Source organism: Chelonoidis abingdonii, chromosome 26 (genome assembly GCF_003597395.2).
Source record: "Chelonoidis abingdonii isolate Lonesome George chromosome 26, CheloAbing_2.0, whole genome shotgun sequence".
NCBI classification, from domain to species: Eukaryota; Metazoa; Chordata; order Testudines; family Testudinidae; genus Chelonoidis; species Chelonoidis abingdonii.
This window is the reverse complement of record NC_133794.1, coordinates 11554631-11574386: the sequence shown is the minus strand read 5'-3', so window position 1 is coordinate 11574386 and position 19756 is coordinate 11554631. Positions and strand designations below refer to the sequence as shown.

General features: G+C 44.8%; 1 protein-coding gene across 4 annotated transcripts in view; it reads left to right on the top strand.

Annotated features, from left to right (window-relative positions):
* Positions 1–19756, top strand: part of SLC11A2 (solute carrier family 11 member 2) — a 45618-nt gene that overhangs the window by 15832 nt on the left and 10030 nt on the right. For 3 of the 4 annotated variants that reach the window (XM_032786854.2, XM_032786859.2, XM_032786856.2), the window contains exons 2-16: positions 87–170; positions 4426–4562; positions 5640–5765; positions 6444–6563; positions 8758–8864; positions 9709–9779; positions 9923–9990; positions 10726–10881; positions 12088–12246; positions 12864–12950; positions 13210–13329; positions 13750–13899; positions 15241–15314; positions 16056–16209; positions 16993–17046. In XM_032786854.2, coding sequence (XP_032642745.1) covers positions 87–170; positions 4426–4562; positions 5640–5765; positions 6444–6563; positions 8758–8864; positions 9709–9779; positions 9923–9990; positions 10726–10881; positions 12088–12246; positions 12864–12950; positions 13210–13329; positions 13750–13899; positions 15241–15314; positions 16056–16209; positions 16993–17046 — 1667 coding nt within the window. Of the gene's footprint in view, positions 1–86; positions 171–2736; positions 2801–4425; positions 4563–5639; positions 5766–6443; positions 6564–8757; positions 8865–9708; positions 9780–9922; positions 9991–10725; positions 10882–12087; positions 12247–12863; positions 12951–13209; positions 13330–13749; positions 13900–15240; positions 15315–16055; positions 16210–16992; positions 17047–19756 lie in introns of those variants that run through there. The other variant, XM_032786857.2, reaches the window with a different exon arrangement.

Below are 19756 nucleotides of genomic sequence, written 5' to 3'. Positions count from 1 at the left end.
CTCATTTTATTTCTCCCTGATTCATGCAGTCTCTGTTTTTGATGTGTTCTTGCCCTAACTATGCCTTTTTCCCTTCTTTTTTGCAGTTAACGTGACCTGTTCTAAGGATTCCGCCTCCAGTCAGAGATCTTCCACCATGGCACCTGGCAAGGAGCGGAAAATATTATATGGTAACACTCCACACTCGTGTGCATGTTAGAAACACAGGAATTGCTATACAGGATCAGACCAGTTGTCCATTTAGTTCAGTACCTTGTTTCAGGTCGGTGGTTGGTACCAGACTCCTTAGAAGAAGAGACAAGAATTCCCATAATAAAACAATTACAAAATATAGGCAAAGTTCTTTCCTAACCTCACACACTTTCTATCTTTCTGTGAACTGGCAAGGTTATAGATTGGGAACCACTTAAAATGGGAGAACCAAAGTTGGGATTTTTTAGGACCCTAAGGCAGGGGTCCCCAACGCAGTGCCCATGGGCACCATGGCGCCCGCTGGGGCGTCTAAATGCGCCCACATACTGGCCGGCGGAAGAGCATCCACTGAAATTCGGTGGCATTTCGGCGGTGCCGCCTCTGGATGCCACTCCTTGCCGCTGACAAACAGCGTCATCCAGAGGCGTCGCCGCCGAATGCTCACTTGCTGCCACGATCCGCTGTGGCTCGTCATCTGGCGCCTGCCAGACGAAAAAGGTTGAGGACCACTGTTCTAAGGGAAGTAGGTGGCCATATCCCGTTGAAATTTCATGGGGTTTGGATGCCTTACTCTGCTAGGCTTCTTTGGAAATCCCAGTGCAAATTCTCCCTCTCTTAATCAGAAGGAGGCTGTGACAGAATCCAGTCTTAAACATTATTTGCATGCTACTTCCAGTAGAAAGCAACAGGTTTTGAGATTCCATGAAAAGAGTGTAACAAATCTCTAGACGGATAGGACTGTCTGTCCAAGTGGTCTGGTTAGCATCTTTCCAGTTAAGTCCTGTCAGCATTGCCTGTGAACCAGTTAGTGAAAGCAGTGGATAAAAGAGGAGAAACCAGACAGTAACTTTAAATCCTGCTTCCTTAGTCTGATTAGAGTAACATTGATCTGAGTTATGAACAGTACTTGCTTTGGATAGTCACAGTGTCAGGGTTGGGTGCAATTCACTTTTAACGCTGAGAGTCCTCAAATGCTTCTGGTATTGCAGCTCCCTGCCTAGGACTTGCACACAGCCAGCATGCTCCTTGTATGCTGTACAGCTCTGATTCAACCACTTGGAATCCAACAGCCTGCCAGCAGTTATCCCAGCCAGTTTTGTCTTTACCAGACTTGGTTAATGTTAGGAGGTGACCGCAGCACACCCCTAGTCCCGAACTTCCCTAGACCCATGTGCGCTGCAGTCTTCGCCCCTCTTCAAAGGAATAAGATCTGTTTGCTCTTTTAATGAGACAGCCTTTTCAACCAGTGGTCCACGGACCCCTGGAGCGTCACAGACTATCTGATTTCCAAAGGGGTCTGCACCTCCATTCAAAAATTTTTACGGGTCTGCAAATGAAAAAAGGTTGAAAACCACTTCTGTAGTACAGATACGGCGATGCTGGTTTCGATTAATAGTAAAATGAGTTTATTAACAAAAGAAGATAGGATTTGAAGTGAGCTCAAATATATGATAAAGTTAGAAATGGTTACAAGCAAATAAAAGTGAAAACACGCATCTAAAAGTCTAAAACTTAATCTAGCAAGTTTTGCTTCAAGGCTTTGTTCAAGATGGCCTTTCTCACCCATAGTTTTCCAGCAAGATGGTGACTGACCCTCTCCTCAGTCAAAATCTCTTCCAGAGGCCGAAAGTGCTGGTGCCTTTTTCTGCTTAGCTGAAAGAGAAAACTTGGGGTTCTTTGCCCCTTTCTTTTATAGTCTGTGGAATCTTTGAAATGGATTCTTCTGAAGTAAAGTTTCACCAAGCTCTGAGGAAGGGGACATGGAGTTTGGGAGAGCATGGAGCTTCTTTCACCTTCTTCCCTCCCTATTGTGTTCGCTAATGTGCGGATTGTTCTGTTTCCTGCCATCTCCTCCCCTGCTGTCTTGATGATCCTGTTTACTACTTATCTGTACATTGAGGTAAAACGCATTCCTTTGTTTAGGATTGATCACTTTGGCAACTTCTGCCCAAGCAGAACATGTGCATCGTACGGGGGAATTCATAACTTTTCATATCATGTTGCTACGTATATTTCACCATGCTATTGACCAGGGAATTAGTAGTTTTCAAATGATACCTCACAAGGCATATTTTGAACAAAGATTGTTACAGTACTTTGTAGGGTGTTAGTAAAGGGGTTCTTTGGTCACTCACAGATAGAACTAAGACTTTCTGGCTGACCTGTTTTGGTATGACTTACACCTTTGAGATTAGCTGTTCCAGATGGATGAAAATTTTGGCTGAAGCCAGTTCTCAGGTTGTCAGTTCCCAGCACCCTTAAGCAACAGATTGACTGTTCATATAACTTCCTTAGTTTGGTTGAACTAGCTGAGCCAGGTATTGTGCAACCAAAGCTACGAAGAAAAGAAACACACACAGGTGCTGTTGCTTTAAATCTATTATATAAACAGATCTGCTGGCAGGTCAGTCAGGTATTTAGGAGGTGGGGCAATGAGGAGGAACAACCAGCTTCAGTTTGCTGTGATGATGCAATTGGAAACTGTTTAAGAGCCCAAACCTAGCTTTTATTTCTCTGGTTATAAATGGTCACTTCTCCTCTTAGTAAAGTTGGATGCCTCTTTTCCTCCTCTGAAGCAAAAGCATAATGCCAGAAGGTGGTAGCCGGAGTGAGTATAACATGGGTGGTGGAATTGGCTTTTTATTCTGGGCTGGTGCTGGGGGGAGTGGAAGGAGTTGTAATTCTGTCACTGGACTGACCCTGTTTATCTGACTTACAGCCTAAAATTAGATACTGTCCAGAGAGTTCAGCAGGACTAGGTGTCTGCTGTGTGCTCTCTCTCGATCTTGGGAGTCGGGGAAATGATCCGCTAGTCTCCTTGAATGTGTCTTACTCCTGGCTTCCAAAGATCTTACAAACTGTGCATTGTACCTTCCTGAGGCTGAATTCAGTGCATTAGCAGCATCTTCTAGGGCAGGGATGGGCAAACTTTTTGGCCCGAGGGCCACATCTGGGTTGTGAAACTGTATAGAGGGCTGGGTAGAGAAGGCTGCGCCCCCCCCCCCCCCCCCACCAAACAACCTGGCCTCGCTATCCGCCCCCTCCCACTTCCTGCCCCCTGATTGCAAATCCCATCCTAAGTTATTTAGGAGCACAAATTCCATTGAAAATCAATGAGATTTTCCCCTAACGTCCCGCTCCCAGGACCCCCTGCCCCTAACCGCCCCCCCAGGACCCCACCCCATATCCACACACACTCTGCCAGCCCCTTTTGGAATGTGGCCCTGCGAGCATGGGCAGAGGACTCAGGAGGAGCAAGGGCAGCTGCGCAGCCGGAGAGAAGCAGTGGGTTTCCCCTTCAAAGCACCTCTTCTCTCCGACTGGCTGTGCGGCCGCCCGGTGCTCCTTCTGAGCCCTCCAGCCGCGTTCCCCACGCTTCCGCCACTGGCAGCGCCTGCCTGCTCCCCTGCCCCCACAGTGCAGCCCCTCCCTCCCCGCGGAAGCTGTGCAGGTGCTGAGCTGCCCGAGTGCCTGGCCCTGGGGCCCCCTGTTGTTGGGGGTACTGCCAGGGCACCCTGTGTTCACCCCTGAGCCGCACCACCCAGCCGGAGCCAGCCATGCCCCTGCGCTGCTGTCATGGCGAGCTGAGGCTGCAGGGGAGGGGCCAGGGCTGTCCGGGAGCTCAGAGGCTGAGCAGGATGGCCCCAGAGGCCAGATGTGGCCCACGATCCGTAGTTTGCCCACCTCTGTTCTAGGGGCTTAAACTGAACTTCCATGCATGTGACAAAAGACGGTAGGGCTTTTGGACAGGACTAAGGTTTGTTAAAATGAAGGAGTGGAAGGGGGTGCCAGTAGGTGTTGGGCCACCTGAGTTGCACTTACAGCAAAATCTCAACAGCAGCAAGGTAGTAATTTCATTTATTCTATTGGTAATGATTTGTTAAGGTGCCAAGAGCTTGGGCAGGCATCTTAATATTTGAAATAAAAAATAAACTTGCCTCGCTAGCATGTGAACGCGAGAGCTGGAGAATGTCAAGTGGAGAACCCAGTCTCATTGCAGTAGCTTCTTTATGTGGATTTGCCGCTTCACACGTTTCATTCCTCCAGGAGTTTGAAAAAAAAACCCAAACCCCGCCCACCAATCCTGGCAAGGGATGGCAGTGGGGCTAGAACATCCACTTTCTGCTTTGCCTATGGCACTTGCAAGTTGCATTTTAAACCAGCCACGTTGCTAGCATCATTTCAACACAGTGACTCCTTCCTTGTTTTACATGTGGCTTTTTGTAAATCCAGAAAATGTCGCTGAAGACCATGAGGAGGTCATCAGCACGATCTACAACAGCCCGGTCCCACAGCAGTCACTGGAGTCCAATGATGAACCATTCACCACCTACTTTGATGAGAAGATCCCTATCCCTGAAGATGAAAAGGTCAGTGTGGCTGGGCCCCAGACTTAGCAAGCTCACCTTGGTGAGGAAATGGCTTTAATGGAAGTGGTAGTAACCTAGATGACTTGTTTCCCTTTGTGGGCACTGGGTCCCTTTTCAGTTTAAATTGAGGTGCTAGGTAGGAGAGCTGGTTGCTTGTTTCTAACTATGGAGAGCTATGTTGAGAAGGGGGTGAGGTATCTGCTGTGCTTGCGTGGGATTCAGTGACCCAACTAAAACAAAATGAGTGCCTGTCAGCCAACTAACACAAAGCAAGTGACTGCCAGGTTCACTACCTGCTGTGGATCCCAGTTACCCACATGGCTATTGCTGCATTCAGAGTAAACAGGTCAGCAAACGCTCCTCCTACTGAACAGGAAACGCTCCTCCTGCTGCCTCTATTGGGGTTGGCAGACTTTTACAGAACCTTCAAAGCGTTTGTCTGTTTTAAGTGAATGCAGACTCCTAATGAGGATGGGCGTAGCACTCACCCCAGAGCCACATTGCTGTCTTTAGTTATGTTTCCCAGGACAGCAGTTTCTGCTTCTGCTAAAGAGCAGAGAGACGTCTAGCATGTGATTCCCAGGTGGAAATTGGCTTTGCTCTTACCAAGAAAAGCAAGTCGGAATAGCTGTGTCCGTGCTAAGCTGGGCCCACCAGCATAATGGCTGAGACATATGCCCTTCACAAGGAGCTCTGTATGGGATGCAGTTGCTGTCTTTTCTGTAAAGAGCTGGCAAGCCAGCACTTGTCAGAGGACTGCATGCAAAGTTAGCTTGATATCATCCCCCAGCTAAAGTGCTGGTGACTCTGAAGGTCTCAAAATAAAGGGATGAACTTTGGAATTCAAAATAAAGAGAGACTGATAAGGGAATGGAGAGATCTTACCAGGGGCTGGTTGTTATTTTGCTGGCAGCTAAAAAAGCTTGTAAGTCTCTCTTACCGATTTTTTTTTTATTTTTTTTTTGTCTTAAAAATGGGCCGGTTCCTGGAGGCTGTGCTCTGTTTTATTTGGAATCAATGCCAGTCTTTGGTGCAGAGTGGAGTCTTGATATCTCAATCTTCTCTTCCATTTTAAAGCACTCGTGGTTTAGCTTCCGCAAACTCTGGGCCTTCACAGGACCAGGTTTTCTCATGAGCATTGCCTACCTGGATCCAGGCAACATCGAGTCGGATTTACAGTCAGGCGCTGTCGCAGGGTTTAAGGTCAGTGTGAAGCTTTCCAAACTGTAAAGCAATTTTATGCTGTACTTCCAGGCCCACCACCTCTCCTAGCAGGTGCCTAGCACATCTTCTAGATGAAGGCGCTGAACCAGTGTTGAGCTAAGTGCCAAAGGCCTCATCAGTGCTGTTGTGCTGAAAGGTTTGGCCAGACTTTGTACTGCAAGGGGTCTAAAGGGCTGTCTCCTGCATTGCTTGGAAGTTACCCTCTTGGAAGGGTTGGGGGTTCTGAGGGTGGCAGGAAGTGGGAGGGGGCGGATAGGGGGCGGAGCCAGCCTTCTCTAACCAGCCCTCCATACAGTTTCAGAATCCTGATATGGCCCTCAGGACAAAAAGTTTGCCCATCCCTGGTTTAGCAGATCTTAGGTTTGCAGTATACCTGAGAGTGAAACCGGGCAACAAAATGGCTTGCGGGTTTATTTGCATGCAGCCCCTTGTATATGTCAGTGCCAGGATTATAAAACCAAGCATGGAATCTCAACAGGACCGCACTTCCAAATGAATAGACTACGCTCCTGGCTCCTATTAATAAGAAGGCCTGTGGAAGGAACTGTAATGTCAGGAGACCCAGGCGTTCTCCAGTGCAAGGCCTGGCTAGTTCATCTGCCTCCGAAGCATCTCATTACTCAGGTTACTTACCTAGCATTGTTGCATCTCTTTCAGCTGCTTTGGGTTCTGCTGCTGGCCACTATCATTGGTCTCCTCCTGCAACGTCTGGCAGCAAGGCTGGGAGTGGTAACAGGACTGCACCTTGCAGAAGTGTGTAACCGGCAGTATCAAAAGGTGGGTGACTTTAGATTCGAAATAGTGACTCTGGATGCTGTTCCCATGCGCTGGGCTGCTTTGCTCATCTGAGATCTTAGTCGTGTCACTGAAAATAAAGCTTTCTGAGTGGCTGGGACCCAGGAATGCTGAGGAATTGAAATTCCAGGAAGGGCTGAGAGGGGGAAAGAGCAGATATGGAGCCTCCACTTCCAGACAGTGCCTTCAAAATGGTTCTGAACTGAAGGGTTTGGGAATGGTACAGATGACACCTCTTTTGGTCTCCACTGTTGGTTCAAAATTGGTGTGAATGGCTCTTCCTCCTTTGTCTGAGAGCTAGTCTATACTAGAATCACTACAGTGGCACAGCTGTACTGATAGCACTGCTAGTGCAGACTCTCTGTTCCAATGCAAGAGAGCTTTCCCATTGCTTAGCTACCACTGCTGGGGGAAATGAGAGAACTTCTTCCACCAACATAGTGCTGTCCACCCCACTTACGTCACTCGGGGTGGTTTTTCCAAACCCTTGAGTGATTTAAGTTATACCAAAGTGAGAGCCAAGTATATCTCTTTAGGGAAAGAGTTCTCGCTTTTCTGCATGCAAAGCAATAAGGGCCAGTAGAGACATGGTCCATCTCAAAAGCCATTCATTGTGTGTGAGACAACTCTTCCTTTTGTACAGCAAACAGAAGCCTTGTCTTGGTGGTTCGGGGAAGAGAGTCCTTGGCTTCCCAGTGACTACTCTGAAAGGTGGATTGTTGCTGGGCAGTGGCTGGGAGATGAAAGGAAAGGTTAGACATGAAGCCCAAGGGTGGATTCAGTGCATCCTCTAAAGGGATAACAGTAGTTTAAATGCCCTTGCTGAGTTTACATTGGTCTTACTCCAATTTATAGACTCCGTTTTACAAAGAAACTGATGATCTTGTGGGTATGTGTCAGTTTGTGACTCGCTGTCTCAGACAGTCCGCACCTCTCTTGTGGTTCATGTGAATGTTACTATTGATCAGCATATGTTAAATCCGCCTCTAAGAGTGGTATTTTATTTCTAAAAATGGGCTTGTGAAGTTCACTTTTGCACAATGCCCAGGTAGCTGAGGAGTTCAGGACTGACTTCTGCAATGGCCTGTGGTTGAAAGAATGGCAGGGTTACGTGCTGATACTTGGCAAACAAGTGCTAATGTTACCCCAGATTTAGCACTAACAGAGTCTCTAGATCTGGCACACGCTAGCTTCCTTTGATATAGGCTTTATGATACAACTTTGCACATATGTTTGAGGGTGTTGCTGTACTTTCCAAACATGAAACCTCACAGCATGCCTGCTTACCATGAGATTGGTGGTATTGTTCCCATCTAGAAGGGAGAGACTGGGGCACAGACGTTGAATGGTTCTCCCATCATCTCACAACATTGGCAGAGTCAGGCATAGAACCCAGGAGTGTCCTAACTCCCTAGTTCCCTGTTTGAACACTGCATCAGGTTTCCTTTTCAAATGACTGGAGAGATTTAAAACTAGCGGGGGGGGGGGGGGGGTGATGAAGAAAGAATGCACATTGCCGTTGGCTGTTGAGGAAATGCTCATGATTGTGTAAGCATACAGTTATGACTGACTTTTCAGCTGAAAATGAGTAAAGCCATCCAGTGGAAAACATGGATCTCCCCTTAACCAGTATTTCCAGCAATCTTACTCAAACCAGTTTATAGGGACTAAGTCAGACATCAAGGCCATAAGGTTGGGTTGTCCATCTAAAAATCCCTATCTCCTCCTCCTCCTCTCCCCTCCCCCCCAATAAATCCTTCATAAGAAAAGTCATGATAACTTGATTACATTTCTGTTGGGAAGGTATTTTGGGGTGTTGATTTAAACCTGTCACAAATGCACACCTGCCATTCTTGCCGCTCATATGCTGCAGTAAACACATCTGTCTAGTTCACAATCCAAACTGAGCAAGGAGCAGAAAATAAACTGTAAAAGTTGAAGCGCATAAGGTCTTCAGAACTCGTCTTAGCAATGTAAAGGCCCGATCCAGTATATACTGAAGTCATGGGTGTCTTCCATTGACTTCTGTGCTGAAAGAGAAGATGAGTTTCCTGTGTGGTGCTGTAAACCCACATAAGTCTGGCAGGAAGTAGGGGGAAAAAACTTCCCCTGTAATAGTCTATTTGTTATTTCTGGTTTTAATTTCAAGTATCTGAAGCTCAGTGTTTGTATCTAGGTCCCTCGAATTATATTGTGGCTGATGATTGAACTCGCTATCATTGGGTCGGATATGCAAGAAGTAATTGGCTCAGCAATCGCTATAAACCTCTTGTCTGTTGGGAAGTAAGTTGGCTTTTATCACCTGAGAGAAACAGGAAATGAATGTCATTCTCCATCTCTAGTGTTTATCAGCTGCCCATATCCCATTAGAAAACAACATGCTTTGTGCCAAAAAGGACTTTTATTTTCTGTAGCTGAGAATCTCAGCAGATCACTGCCCTGTTCTGCTCACCAGAGTATGAGCTCCCTCTTTGCGTTTTGTATTACATAAAAAGTATTTGAGATTAAAGGTTTTTAAATAAAATGGGGACATTTCTGAGCCCACAATTGACACCAGCCATTGCTGACGTGACGCATTGTAGAACTGTAAATAAGCTTCCCTTTGGCTTTTAGCCCTCGTGTTAAACCAGACCCTTACTATGTTATACCAGAGGAGCTTTTGTTAAATCAGAACTAAAGCAGGAAAGAAATTGGTGTAGAGTCTTAGCTTAGAAGTCCAGAGTCCAACTGTATTTTAGCTCGGGGTTCCCTGCAAGTTAACCACTTCCACCAGGACTCTTATGGTAGAAATGGACTCTTAATCAGAAACTAACAGGCTCATTGCCCTCTAGTAGATGAGAAGTATGTCTCACTCCAGAAACTCTTGGCTCGCTGTGCAGAGAAATGTAGGCATGGCTTAAGGTGGAACTCTTATCTGAACTGTTTATGTAGAAAACTGACTTAGTCTTTTGCCTTAAGTAACCAAGCAACTTGTCAGATTACAAATAAAACCTTGAGATAAATGTTTGATAACAGCACACAAAAAGTGGCCCTGATCCCTGCCCAGAATATAGGGAAGGTTGGACTGACGTGGCTAGAAGAGCTGGTAAAAGAACTATTCAGACTAAGCCCTGTTGTTCTGTTGCAGAGTCCCTTTGTGGGGTGGAGTGCTCATAACCATTGCTGACACTTTCATGTTTCTCTTCTTGGACAAGTATGGTAAATTCCCTTTTTTTTTCCTTTTAATTATTTTTAATGTCCCATGAAAGTACTTGTGACAGATTAAATCTGACAGCTGCCCCCTCAACATTATGCCTGAGACTTGTCCTCCAGAACTTGCTAATGGCGTGTTTCTTCCACAGGCTTGCGAAAACTGGAAGCATTTTTTGGCTTTCTTATTACCATCATGGCGCTTACGTTTGGATATGAGGTAATTCTCACTTGAACATCTTGGAGCTTTACTTAGCAATTAGAGTGACACTCCTTCTCCCTCTTCTTTCTGTCGAACATGTGTCTTCATTCTCTCCTCTCAAACATTTTAGAAACCGGACAGTCTCATTTCTTCCTCTGATTTTTGCCCTCTCTGCCAGGCCCTTGTGAAGTCTTCTTTGCCCGTGGCCCCAGTGCTGGAAAGCACTTTTAGCCCAGGCTTAAAGATAAGCATATCAGAGCTAATAAAAAAAAAAAAAAAAAGTTTTTCCCATACAGCTTTTTGAGTTTTTAGTCAAAAGCCGAAAGATACTGGTTCAAAAAAACAAAATTTTCCATGGAAAGTGGTTTCATTGGAAAATTTTAGACTAGTTCTAAAGCACATACTTTAATGCTCTCCGAGATTTTGTTTTTTGTTTGTTTGCTTGCGGTGGGGCCCACTTTAACTGCCCCAGGGGTTTTATTTGCTTCCTGGCTCAAATCTGGTTGGCATTGGTCTAGAAGGTTAGACCTGCCCAATAATTGTTAGCTGTTTATCTGCCTCCAAAAAGCTACCAGGGGGTGTACAACGCTCCTCTTTCAATACTAGTTGGGTAACCAGTATTTAAGTTTTTTTGAAGGGGGGAGCTATTACCAAAGTATTGCAAATTTGGGGCCTTCCAAGTTGGCCATCTAAGCAACTGTGTGAACGTTGCCAGTCCAGAGGTACTAGTGGCTCTCTTGTGTCTGTGTGCAGTATGTTACAGTGAAACCGGACCAGGGAGAGCTGCTGAAGGGGATGTTTATGCCTTACTGTGACAAGTGCGGTACCCCCCAGCTACAACAAGCTGTGGGGATAGTGGGAGCAGTCATCATGCCACACAACATGTACCTGCATTCTGCTTTAGTCAAGGTAAGAGAGGAGCGAGTCCTGTATCTCCTTTAGTTCGCTCTTCAGAAGTACGAGACTATTAGAATGCGATCGTGAGGGTTGAGAGGAAAGCGCCTTGCGAGGCCTGGTATGTTTGAATAGCTGTGACTGCCCTTTTCAGAGTGGGTGACGTCAAGGAAGTCAGTAGCAAAACTCCCACTGATTTGAGTGACTGCAGAGTTAGTGCAAAGTCAGTGGGAGTTTTATCTCCAACAAGTGAATGCCGATGCTGAGCACCTTTGAAAATCTCCTCTATGGTAGCAGTTCCTGTAACCTTTGCGGAGAACTTTTCATACTTTGGAATCAGTTCAATAATCTGATTCTGATGTTGACTGTGCAATATAAGTTTTCAGATTTAGAATATGCAATGTGCACCTGATAAATGTGGTATCTATTATGTAATAGGGTAAATTGAATAAATCGGCTGAACACACGTTAACTATGTGTTTGCGTGACAGAACCTGGGGTCTAAATTAACACCTGGCAAACCCCTGAAACCATATTTCAGACATCTGAACAGTGTTTCCCAGTCTCTCTGCCTTGTGGGATTCATCCATATTTGATTCTAGTGGGATTCATCCATATTTGATTCTACTGGGGACAAGATGACAAACCCAGACTAATTTTAAAGCTGAAGGCCATCAGTCCTGCAAACAAGATGGGCTTTTTTCTCTTTCCCCCTTCTCATAGCAGCATATGTTTAGAGCTCAGGCTGATCCCGCCCCTTAACTTACTAGCTCCTGTATCTTGGGGCACACCATAGCAGAAGGCTCGGCAGCCTTTGGGTGCTAGGGTAAGCTGGGAAGCATGTCCAGCGTGGTGAGATTTCATTTGAAGCTGCAGTTGACCATGGGGAGATCCAGTCTGCCGGATCAAAGTGCTCAAACATGTCATGTTGCTAGTACATCCTGTGGATGGGTGCTTGTGGTCAGCCACAGCCCTGCTTCTTCAAACCATGCCCCTTTGCTCATTGTATGCACCCCACAGTGTTGTTGCATTAGCAACTACTCTTGGCTAGCTGATGTCTAGTGTCTCATGCTGTTTATTGCTGTTTGTAAGGCCTAAAGAGAGATACAGTCAAAGTTCAGTAGCAATCCAGAGGAAACACTTGTTGGAGATACAGCTGGTTCCGTCGACTAGAGGTTTTGAAATACTCTCTCATAATTGTCTTTAAAACTTTCTCTCCAGTCGAGGCAGGTGAATCGTGCAGACAAGAGGGAGGTGCGAGAAGCCAATAAATATTTCTTCATAGAGTCCTGCATTGCTCTCTTTGTCTCCTTCCTCATTAACGTCTTCGTCGTCTCTGTCTTTGCTGAAGCTTTTTTTGGGAAGACTAATGAACAAGTGGTGAGTCTCTGGGGTTTGTTGGGGGTTGTGCGCTTGTGTTGTGGAGATTCTGGATTACTGGGAGTAATATACACGGTGGGTATATCGACACTGCAGTCAGGAGGTGTGATTTCAGCACATGTTGGCATACCCTAGCTCGATTAACAATAGCAATGAAGCCAAGGCAGCAGCATGGCTAACCCTGCCCACCTGGGACCCCAGGTACCTACTTGGGGCTAACCCACTACCCATGCTACCCCAGCTTCGCTACTGGTTAGATCAAAGCTAGATCAGGTATGTCTACACATGCTTCAGTCGCACCTCCCAGCTGCAGCGTAGACACACCCTAAAACACTGTGCACCTGGGTTAATAATAGCTACTGTGTTAACAGCGGGCCTAAGTGTTTCATACACCGAGGGTCTGATTCTCATTTAAACCAAGGCCCCTTTACGCTGCCCCAGCAGGCATAAAGGTAGGCACTGATCTCTCCCTAGCCTGCAAGATGCACCCAACACATTAATGCTAATGCATTTCATCTGGCCAGCCCCTCTATCCCAAACTCTGCCAGCCATGGTTTCTGCTCTCTGAAATCTGTTAACAAAAATGAAACTTCCTAAACTGTTTTGTCCTCTTCTAGAATGAAGTCTGCACAAACAGCAGCAGCCCCTATGCTGGACTCTTTCCAAATAACAATGCAACCTTGGAAGTGGATATCTACAAAGGGGTGAGTGGCTTTATAGTGATGCCAGGCAGGGTGGTCTTATCTGAATGATCCTTGACTGAGTTATATGCAGCTGCTTCTTCTGAATAAATGTAGACTATTCAAGGCTTGAACCTATAAGACTAAGAGTTGTCCTGTTGGAATAGAACAGCGTTCCTTCCTGCCTGGCCCATGATTAGTCTCTTGGAGCAGCTGTCTCCAAGAACTCTGCTTTAGGATTTAACACCGACTGACTTGTGTTTGGAAACCGTCTGTGTTTCAGGGTGTTGTTCTGGGATGTTACTTTGGCCCTGCTGCTCTTTACATCTGGGCAGTTGGGATTCTTGCTGCAGGTCAGAGTTCAACAATGACTGGGACCTACTCTGGGCAGTTTGTCATGGAGGTATGTGACTCTACAGCTGTGCTGGCTTATGGCTGTGTTTCCCCCCTTCTCCTTGTAATCCCCTGAAGTTGAGATGGTCAGTGGAGGCCTAAGCGGCAAAGAGTTCTGTGGCACCTTATAGACTAACATACATATTGGAGCATGAGCTTTCGTGGGTGAATACCCACTTCGTCAGACGCCTGAGAAGGCCTAGTTTCTTTTCCTGGTCATGCGGTTTGCTGCAGGATGAGACTTTCCTGCTATTGACCCATGTCCAGACTCTTAGGTCCCCGAGTCCCCTTGGAAAATTCCAGCCTAACTCAGGTTTCTTTAAGAGGAAAAACTCACCCTGTAGTAGATCATTCTCCTTCCCCCTGTTGCAGTTTGACTTTGGAATGTTGCTTTGTAGCAACAGCAGCTCTTCCATTTCTCTCCCCAAAGGGATTCCTCAACCTGAAGTGGTCGCGTTTTGCTCGAGTGATTTTGACCCGTTCCATTGCCATCACTCCAACCCTGCTGGTTGCCATTTTTCAAGACGTTGAACACCTGACTGGGATGAATGACTTCTTGAACGTTCTTCAGAGCTTACAGGTGAGCAGCTCGCAGCACAGCACAGGACTATTCCTTGGAGAGTCATATCTAAGCATTAGCTACTAGCAACTCCTCATTCAGAACCAACCTCTTAGTCACTACTAGTGTTGGCTTTAGGGCCTTGTGTTGGCCCACTTATGAACATTTCTGTAAGCTGGTTGGCTGAGGGGTCTTGAGTGCAGGGCTCTCTGCACTCAAGACCCCTCAGCCAGCCAGCTTCCAGAAAAGTATGGAGAGGAGCGGGAGGGACTTGTAAATGGCAGCAGCTGCCATCAGGATTGGATTTTCCAGCAGCAGTGAATTTAGGATCTGCCTTGGTCTGTAGCTGCTTGTGGATTGTGGCCAACATTGGTTATAGCAGTGGTTCTCAACCCGGGGTCCGGTGCCCCCTAGGGGGCCATGAGCAGATTTCAGGGGGTCCGCCAAGCATGGCCTGTGTTAGACTTGCTAGGGGACCAGGGCAGAAAGCCAAAGGCCTGCTGCATAGGACTGAAGCCTGGGATTGAAGCCAAAGCCTGAGCAACTCAGCTTCAGAGTGCCCCCTGTGGTGTGGGGCCCTGGGCAATTGCCCTGCTTGCTACCCCTTAACACCGGCCCTGGCTTTTATATGCAGAAGAATAATTGTTGTGGCACAGCTGGGCCATGGAGTTTTTATAGCATGGTGGGAGGGCCTCAGAAAGGAAAAGGTTGAGAACCCCTGAATTACAGAACAGATAAGTTACTTCTAGGCTCTTATATGCCTCTCAGTGAATTATCTGAGCAACACTTGAATATTTACGAAGAGCAAGAACTATATTTAAACAGGGTTACATTTATATCTTGTTTACATTTAAAGTCATAAAAAATAATAAGTTTCCTGTCTGGTCCAATTCTCCTCGAGTTTCCAACTCTTCAATGACCTAGATATGTATTTATGGTGCCTTGTTCCTGTTGTAAAATGAGGAATGGGAACTGCCAAATTAAGTTCTCAAAGTAGAAGAATTTCAGCTTCCGATGGTTCTTGTCTGAAACTTGCTCCTCGCACTCAAGAATGATACAGTCCATATTCCAGCATAGAAAATAACTCCTAGTTCAGCTGGACTACAGAGAGAGGAGCAGAAATACTGTGCGGTCTTGCTTCTATAAACAACGCTTCTGGATTCTTTCACTGAAGAATCTCTTGGTTGAGGGGAGGTGGGGAAGCACCAGCTGTGGCTTTAAACTGCTTCCTATTCCTAGCCATGAGAGGTCTCTTAGATGACACACTTTCAATAGCTAAAGGGAAAATTTGGGGTGTTTGGGGTTTTTCTATGTGAACAAAGTCCCAGCCCTAATCTCCTGCATCTTGTTACCTTATTCCAGCTTCCCTTTGCTTTAATCCCAGTCCTCACGTTCACCAGCCTCCATCCTGTGATGAATGACTTTGCCAATGGACTGTAAGTATGAAAAGAATCCCACCCACCTGACCTTTTCCTGATTTTAAAACCATTTGATTTAGCCCTGAATACTGATATCTATCTTGGGTGCTTGGTCCCAATACATGTGATATCTGAGCACAATCTTTAATGTATTTAACCTTGCAACATCCTCTGAGGGAGGGGAGTTTTAGCCCCATTTTATGTATGGGGAATTGAGAGGCTAAGTGACTTGCCCAAGGTCACATGGGAACTTTGTGGCAAAGTAGAAGAACTAAGTCTCTCAAGTCCAGGCTGGCACCCTAACCACTAGGCATTTCTTCCTCCCTCAGTACAGTTAAGCAGGGCTAACTGTTCATGAAAACAAGTGAATTGTTTTTATTCCCCAAACAGTATTAGAGTTCTGCTTTTAAGCTTCTTATACATAGCCCAGCCTCCCCAAGACCTGTTTGACAACTCACTCTCCTTGGAGTGGTGCCAGTATATCACTTCTAGAAACAGGGGTGTGTTTATTGCTTCCTAAGCTCTGTCTTGACTACTTTTCTCCCCCCTTTATCTAGTCTGTGTTTTTAGTCTAAAAGTAGCAACCTTCTTAGAAAAGAGTCAGTGCAGGTCAATGAAAGTTTCAATTCTGGTGACTTCATTTTCAGAGTCTCGGCATTTACATTACAAGAAGTGTTCCCTCCAAACACCAGGGCAAATAGGAACATCCCTCTCCCTCAAACGCCCCTGTAATCCCGTTTCTTTTGACTTCCCTTTCAGAGGCTGGAAGATTGCTGGCGGTGTGCTCATTCTCATTGTTTGCTGCATTAACATGTATTTTGTGGTGGTCTATGTCACTGCACTGGGACATCTTGCCTTGTATGTGGTTGCAGCTATTGTCTGCGTTGCCTACCTGTGCTTTGTAGCTTATTTGGTAAGTACTGTTCTTCCACGCTCTTTGGCAAGACCATTGCTGTATAAAATTGTGATTCCAGTGATTATTGGGCTGAGAGAGCTTGTAGGCAGGACAGAGAAAATGAACTTCCTTTCCCAGGAGCTGGAAACTGTTTTTTAATAAACCATAGAACTCTTACAAACACTAAGTAATCCTCGCCGCCCACCAGGTGCATAATTTCAGATATGTGCCTCAGTTTCCCATAAGTCAAGACATGCTCAAGCTCCACTCAGCCACTCAGTTCTGTTCTAAGTCCACTACTCCTTGCAACTTCTTACCTTTCATCCCAGTTCCTTTTGTGACTCATCTAATAGTCTGATGGGGGAGAGACCTTCTGAATCATGCAAAATTCTCGATCTGTTTGTGTGTATTCAAATAGTAAGAGAGGACAATTATGCATTTGTTTTAAAAAATAAAAATTAAAAGTCTGTCAACATGCAGTTTGACTTTCCTTCCTGTGACTGCTCCTGTATCTCCAAGTTTCTACTTTTTGTGAAAAGTGTGTCAAAGTTTAAAACAGCTTATAACCATGCTCAACAATATTGAATAGCTTTCACAGTCTCAGCAGGCTTAATATCCTTTAGCATCATTAACGTTCTCTGTAGAACTCATTTTGAAGAGATTTGGTAACTTGACTTTTGAGTAATTATTGAAAAATAGCATCTAGTATCCCTCCATGTTTCAATTCATTAAAATGCAGCTGCTAAAAAGATTGTAACTTGCAGCAATGTTTCTCATAGTTCTGTCCTTTTTTAATTCCAGAGCTGGCTGTGTCTGATTGCTCTTGGGGTCTCCTTCCTGGCCTGTGGGCAAACGGTAAGCATCACTAGAACAGGGCTTACTGAAGAACCGCCTGTCACTCAAATTAACTAAACACTGGGTCTGTCTGCACACAGCAGGTAGCCATCAGAGCCAGTGCGTTTCTATGGTTTACTGTGTGAACATATCCAAATGTATGTGCAATTTGCATGGAAAATACTTGTGTAAGTTTGTATTATAAAAGCTCAGATGTACGTACTGGAAAATATTGTTATTAAGATAACTAAAGAGATGAGTAAGTTTCCTTGCTGATCCCCTCTAATCACACACCTAATCACAAACATAATGTAATGTTGCTGCTGGAATAGATGTCTACTTTGCAATGTAGGAACTGCATGTAACTTACCCATTATCCAGACACTAACCAGTTTAACAGCCTGGCAAAGAGACACTCTGTGTTCCAAAATGACACTTCCATTTAGCTAGTTCTCTGCCTCTGAAGTCTCCCAGTGAATCCGTAATACAAGCTAGTAAACAGAAATCAAGCTGTTTGGACCGTATCTGAAGCATTAATCCTCCTTCTCACAATTAAAGTCTGTGACACTAAGTGATGCAATCTACCTCCACAGATCAGAATTCGATTGTATTCTATAATCTCAAATTGACCTGTTTGTATCGCACTCGAAACACGTTAGAAAATAGTTACTGGTTTCAGTTAATCAGAATGAATATGGGGTGCAGAAATTCCTTCCTGGAGGTGGGAATTGTGTTGGTGAAATCATAGCCCATAAACACTACAAGTCTAAGCATTAGAGTTGTCATATTTTTTCCTACCTGGTATGTGATTCTGGTGATCAGCAAGGATAAAAAAATAAATCAGTGTTTACAGGTTGTTTATGATTCTGTGACTTATTTTGTATATATGGCATTAATAGAAATTTTCTCTGTATTTTCTGCAATTTCCTGTATCATGACATGTAGTGTAATGTAACAGAATATGCTAAAAGCCTTCCATGATTTGGGTCTCCATTTTTTTTAAATTAACTTACTTTCACTTCCAGTCTGGCTCTTTATACTTTTCCCATTGTACTTCCTACTTCTTCCACCTCCCAAGGCAATCTGCAATCTAGTATTGCAAAGATCACAGTGAGAAACATGCATTCCTTTTCTCTGTTTGGGAAAGACTGCACATTTTGTCCTAATTTTATCACAAATTAAATGGTTATATCCTTGGAGATATAATATTGTTTTTAGGTGAGGGGGTGGGGGGAATGTGTGTTCATCAGTGGATCCTGTAAAGCGAACCTGAAGGGAAACTGAAGTCCTGCATCTTACTGAGTAAGATTTTTCTTCTGTTACTAGTTGATAGAAGTTTTAGCTGATAACTGTGTGTAAGCATTTGTGTTTGCGTTAAGGTATTTTGATAGATACTTTCACAAGAATTCAACTGATCTCGTTCTGTCCTTCATCTTACGTGCCCATCAGATATTTTGATCTTTACTAACTTTTAGTTTGTGCATTAGTTTTTTCACCTCTTTAAGAGAACTGGGTTCAAATTCTGGCATGGGTCACAAGTGAAAGTGACTTCCAAAGGACTTCTCAATCCCTCTGTGTGAACCTCCCAAAAGCATGGCATGATTGCAGTCTGCTCAACAGAGGCTAGGGACTGCAATAGTAGGGGAATTACAAGATACAGGATTGGGGTCCCCTGGAAGATCTGTGTGGGTTGCACAGCTTCTCCCTTTGCTTTGCCTGACATAACCCAGGCTATTAGTCCTTTGCTCTGCTGATCACTAAAATTAGTCCTATTTTTTTTTAAGTGGAAATATTTTATTGAGAATGAAAACATACCTATATTAGCCACGCTTAGTTTCTGTAGTTCTAATTGGAGACAAGATTTTGTCAGGTAATTCATTGTCTTAGTGTTTATCATGCTCATCACAAGAGAGGTGATTCTTCTGTGCAGATAAAGGGGGTTATCCATGGCTTTCGGAGGGTTGGAGAGGCAGATTTCACAAGGGAACGGTAGCTTTTTCTTTTTATTGTAATACCTCTTGTTTGGACAAACTTCAGACTGTAAGGGACATCCATCATGTCGATGGGAGGTGAAAGATATGTCCAGAGTAAGTGTGGAGAATGCCTTTAAATATTTTCCTGTATGGAAATGGGATGTGGTTTTCACTGGGTGGTGTGAGAACATTGTTTAGTTCAGGCTGGACCACTTGCATGTCCCTGTCCACTGTAGCAATCAGAAATAGATACTGAATGTTACAATTGCTGTCTTGCCAAAGCAAAGGCATACAGCCAGATTCTTTCATTGCCCTGTGACTTGCCATAGTCCATTATATCCACTTTGCACTAGGGTTAAAATGCTACTGAATCAGCACAGTAAAAGTTTACACCTGCTTTGCCCTAGACTACACATGGTATGGGACAATGGAGAGTCTAGCCCATAGTCTCAAATTGCTAGAGTAAAGCATAAGCCTCATGGTTTCCAACAGTAGCAAAGAACACCTACATGTGCAGCTCCTGTTATGATAATAAGTGCAGACATACAGGAAAGAATAAACTCCCAAGTGCATAAAAGAGTTGGTTTCATAAATTTGGTAAGGAATTCAGTGTTAGGAAGGCTGTAACTATGAGCAAGAGACACGATGAATTTGTGATGGCAAAAATTAAAGCTGCTAATCTTTTTTAATGATCATTTTGACTAAGCCTCCAAAGTTGGCTAATTTACTCTTAGGCCTGGTCTACACTACGCATTTAT